Source organism: Antechinus flavipes, chromosome 2 (assembly GCF_016432865.1).
Source record: "Antechinus flavipes isolate AdamAnt ecotype Samford, QLD, Australia chromosome 2, AdamAnt_v2, whole genome shotgun sequence".
Lineage (NCBI taxonomy): Eukaryota > Metazoa > Chordata > Mammalia > Dasyuromorphia > Dasyuridae > Antechinus > Antechinus flavipes.
In genome coordinates, this window is record NC_067399.1 from 262,553,179 (window position 1) to 262,558,579 (window position 5,401).

At 33.7% G+C, this 5,401-nt stretch overlaps 1 protein-coding gene across 1 annotated transcript; it reads left to right on the plus strand.

Moving 5' to 3' along the window:
* The first annotated feature begins 1,288 nt into the window (after positions 1-1,288).
* On the plus strand, positions 1,289-2,230 carry LOC127546618 (olfactory receptor 4K13-like). The gene has a single exon (XM_051973644.1). It carries the CDS (start codon positions 1,292-1,294, stop codon positions 2,228-2,230), a length of 939 nt encoding a protein of 312 aa, XP_051829604.1. The 5' UTR covers positions 1,289-1,291.
* The last annotated feature ends 3,171 nt before the right edge of the window (positions 2,231-5,401 follow it).

Sequence of the window (5,401 nt, forward strand, 5' to 3'; positions counted from 1 at the left end):
TAAAAATTAAATAATGTCAATGATTCATCTATGCTGTAGTTATTGTTAAGACACTTATTTTTTCAAGAGGAAATTAATAAAACTGATTTAGAAATAGCCATGTTCCTATAATTAGTTTTGAATCTGCAATAGAAAAAAAAAAGTGTTGCTCTTTGAAGAAACCCACTTTCCTATCATTATATTTATGTTGACAAAGAAAGGGAGAACCAGATTTCTTTAGGGGGTTGTGATGCCTCATCTCTAAGATTCCTCAAATTGGATAATTCCACAATTTGTGATCCCTGATAAAAGATTAAGTGCAATGTGGGACAAATAAGTTCAAGATCCTTTTTGGCAACACATTATCTATGGAATTAGAGTCACTTGACTTATCAGTCCCCAGGAATCTCTCTAAGACTATATATATATATATAATGTTGCAAACAAGGAAGTGCCTCACCAAGAATTTTCTATACTAATAAAATCCTAGATGTGTTTGTGTATGTTTTTTTAAACTATGTGATACTTTAATGCTTCAAAGAACTGTGAATTCTTCAGTTACAAATATTCCTTCCATAAATTTAAAATACAGTTAAGAGTGTGTTGGAACCAAGTCACATAGATTGTGAGAGCCAATTGCAAAATTTTCAGTGTGAGCACCTATATCTCAGAAATTAACACATTGTAAATAAGGGTTCAGATTACTATTTTGTTGATTGGTTAGAATTAAGAAAATTATGGGGAAAATTAGTGATGCAGACTAAACTTAAAGTGCATTATGCATATTAAAAAAGCCAAAAAAACAAAAACTTGAAGAGCCAGTGGCAGTCATCCATAGTTTAAAAGAAGGCTTCCTGAGTACTTGTGGCCAACAACAGTAATGAAATAACCATTAGTAGGTAATTATCTGCCAAACTTCTGATGATAAACCTCTTGGAATTTAAATTGGTATGTTTGAAGACCCATCATAGTTTAGTTCACATGTCAAAGTCTTCCTTCAAATTACAAATGTAAGGCTTCAGTGAAATCTGTGTAGGAGGATAGATATACCTCATCTAGATCAGCTGAGTAAATAAAGACATTTTCCGCTCTACTTTCTATAAAGTCAAGTATTTTGATGCCCAAATATAAATAACACAAATTTTGGAGTATTTAGATACCACTAAATTTGGAACTCATTTTGTTTAAAATGTATAATTAAAGATTTTTATATTCTCATTTAAAATTTGAGTGCTAACTTGTATCTTTAGAAAAGTGATTCCTTTCTAATTATATCTCTTACAGGTTAGTTCAGAAGCGAAGAAGTGAATCAATGGAACAGGGAAATCTCTCAATGGTAGCAGAATTCATCTTGCTGGGACTCACTGAGTCTCGTGAGTTGCAGATTTTCTTTTTCATATTTTTTGCCATTGTCTACACAGCCACTGTGTTTGGGAACCTCATTATCATCCTCACAGTCACCTTTGAACCTCATCTTCACTCTCCCATGTACTTCTTACTGGCCAACCTCTCATTCATTGATATGTCCCTGGCCTCTTTTGCCACTCCTAAAATGATCCATAGTTTAGCCAGTAAGCACAAGGCCATCACTTACCAGGGTTGCATGGCCCAGATGTTTTTCCTTCACCTCTTTGGTGGCAGTGAAATGATGCTACTTGTTGCCATGGCAATTGATAGATACATAGCCATATGCAAACCTCTTCATTATGCAACCATCATGAATTATCGCACTTGCTTTGGGCTTGTGCTGCTCTCCTGGATGACTGGTTTTGTGCATACCATGAGCCAAATGAGTTTTACAGTGACTTTGCCTTTCTGTGGTCCCAATGTTGTGGACAGTTTTTTTTGTGACCTTCCTCGGGTGATCAAGCTCGCCTGCCTTGATACTTATGTCCTAGAGCTCTTGGTCATTGCAGATAGTGGGTTACTCTCCCTGATTTGCTTCATCCTCCTGCTCATCTCCTATAGCGTCATATTAGTCACTGTGAGACTTCATTCCTCTAGTCGGTCTTCCAAGACTTTGTCTACACTGTCTGCACACATTACAGTGGTAGTTCTTTTCTTTGGACCATGTATCTTCATTTATGTGTGGCCCTTCAGTAGCATCTCAATGGATAAGACTCTTTCTGTGTTTTATACTATTTTTACCCCCCTTTTGAATCCAATCATCTATACTTTCAGAAATAAAGATATGAAGAGATCTATTAAAAAACTGAAAAATCAGCATGTGAGTTGCAGATTGACCTTTTAATTGACACGCTATCATTGTAATTATTAGATTCAGCAGCATCATTATTAAAAGAACTTTAAATACATTTGTACCAGACTTTGTAAAAAGCAAGTTGGATTATCCTTATCATTCATAAGCTTGTACACAATAGGTGTAACTTTGTGGGACTATGAAATCCTAAATACATATCCACTCATGATCTGATTGTATTTATATTGTAATATTATATCTGAGATTACTCAGTAGCACTTATTTAGATTATAAGTTACTTCAACTGTCAACTATCTAATATCTAAAAATTATAAGACAAGAGTATATGTTCTCAATGGCCTCCAGAATTAAATATGATAATCTATGATAGTCCAAAAAGCACAAATATTTTAATTTTCCACTATTTGAGAACCCAAAAATGTTCCCCCAAGAAGACTTATAATTAGAAGGATATAGTACCACTTGGAACTGAAAATTGAAGACTCATTCAACTACTGTGCTTAAAGGAAACCAAAAATAAAATAAGGTTAAACACCATGTTTTCTGTTATCTAATCTGACTTGTTGGGGAATAAGTATAATGGAAAGAATATTGGCTCTGGAATCAGTAAAACAGCATTCAAATTCTACTTCTATAATTTAATGTCTGTATTGCCCTCAATTAAGTCAGTTAACTCCCCTCCCAGTACACACACACATACACACACAAACACACACACACACACACACACACACACACACTATATACTTTTGGCTTCAATTTCTTATAAAAAGGGAAAAGAACAGAGTATCTATTTAATTGAAGCCTAATATATTTAGGCACTATGCTAAGTACTTCACAAATGTTATCTAATTTGATCCTTATAACAACCTTGTGAAGTAGATTCTACTATTATTCTTATTTTCTAATTGCCCTCACTGAGGCACATTAAAGTTAAGGGAATTGCCCAGAGTCACATAGCTAAAAAATGTCTAAGCCTGAATTTGAACTTGGATTTTCCTGATTCCAGGCCCAGTACTCTAAAATGAAGAACTGGCATAGATGATCTTTAAATGATACTTGTAAATAAATTGTGTTTTTATTGGCAAAGGGAAACTCCTATTAATGATATATGTTGCCACCTTCTCTGTAAAATTTAGAGAACTTTTTGAAACATTAAGAGGTTAAATTATTTGTACAAGGTCATATAGCCAGTACATGTCAAAAGGAGAATTTAAATCTTAGTCTGACTTAGTGCAGTTCTCTATCCCTTATACCATGCTGTTATTTTGTAAATAACACTAAAGGTATTAATGAAGAAATGAAAACAAATTTTAAAATTTCATCAATAGATAAAATAGAAAAAAATTATTAATACATAAAATTCAGGTTCACTATCAATCAAACAACTAGCGTGTATTAAGCACCTACTATATTTCAGACACTCTGTAAGATGCTAAAGACATGAAGATCTAGGTTTGAGTTAAAATCAGGTCTGGTGGTCTGAGAGACTCTGCTATTCTTAAGATTCTTGGGCTCAGGCTTATCTGTAATTGTGTCCCAGAATGATTTTTTGACTTGTATGGTTCATGCTGACTCCCATCTTTCCCTCAAAGTGGCTCATTTTGTCCTCATTAACACCTTGCTAAGAATAAACTATTATTATTCCCCTTTTAAAGAGATGAAATTGAGGAAGATTGAGGTTGTGTGATTTCTTCAAAGTCACACAGCCAGTGAATACTTGAGGCTAGATGCTCAAATATATTTGAGCTTGAACAATTTTCCTGATTCTGAGTTCAGTCATACTAATTAGCTGTTTAAAATATTCAAATAATCCAAACTAAAGCTGCAAAATTGCCAAGAAAATTCACATAAATAATCCTATTCTCAGATTATTTTGTTTTTAAATATCTGGAAACCAGTGCTTGGCTTTCAAGAGGTTAGTTTCATCTTTTCATAGAGAATAGAGGAGAGAAGGGGACAACATAACAGGAAAAATCTGTGGAAAAGGAAGGTCAACAAATTGTAGGAATGTTCATTCTTCTTAAGAGAATGTCCTACCCAACACTAGCTGTAGTTATTCCATGTTGCCAATTTTGGCACATCTCTACATAGAGCCATTGTCCTCTCGATCAGATCTTTTACCTAGGATGTCAAGCATTGGCTTATTATCTTAATATATTCCATGAAAAGTTGAATTCCCAAGGCTTGACAATATCTTCAAATATATAATTACAAAGTAACCTCTAATTGAAATGGTTCTTAATAAAATTTTATATATACCAGCATCATAAGAGTGAGAATAAAAAGAAGTGAATAAGAACCAAAGATACTTGTGATCAATATGCAGCTTCAATCATTAGGACAAGTAGATGAATAAAATTATACTCAAATCTTCTGACAATGTTATGCTAATTACATAACCTAATAAATTCAAAGTTAGAGGATGCCTAAATACTCCCAATAAAAGCTATAATTCCAAATCATAGTGATATTTGGGAGCCATGTGTTAATCAACATAGACAAAAGGTGATACTTTCTAGATACTTTAAAAATCTCATATTAAAATTATGAAATGATGAGCTAAACCTATGGTTATAATCACAAATTTGCTTAAATAATATTAATTATTATAATAGTGCATATTACTCATTATTTGAAATATTTAAAATAATTATTAATAATAACAGGGCTTATATTGGGGGCAATTAGGTTGTGCAGTGGATAGTGTCAGGACTACAGTCAAGAAGGCTTAACTTCCTTGATTCAAATCTGGCCACATTCCCTAGCTGTGTAGCCCTGAGCAAGTAACTCAGCATTCTTTATCTCATGAAATATAAACCCATGAACAAAATTAGAAACTGACTAACTGTGAGGTCAAATCCCATTTTGTGCTTGTTTGGGTCCTGATTGACTTAGATTGAATATAAATATCAGTAATTTCTGCAGTAGCCAGAAACCTTGAGGATCTTCCCCTCCCAGATTCATTTATTTATTTAGATTTGGGAGGGACTAGGTGAAAAAGGAGATTCTTTGCCTCAGTTGCTACAAATCACTGAATAGATGCTACCTCAATGAAACTGAAATCTGATGAAGATCTTAGTTTAAAAAGACCAAGTTCTTCCATTGCATTCAGGGCTATCTCCAGTCATCCTTAACTATATATCTGATTACTGAATCGAGATGACTTCGGAGGGGGAAGTGAGACAGGTGATCTTACAC

What these genes read in the sequence shown, in the direction of transcription:
- LOC127546618 (XM_051973644.1), top strand. Translation starts at nt 1,292, where the DNA reads ATGGAACAGGGAAATCTCTCAATGGTAGCAGAATTCATCTTGCTGGGA.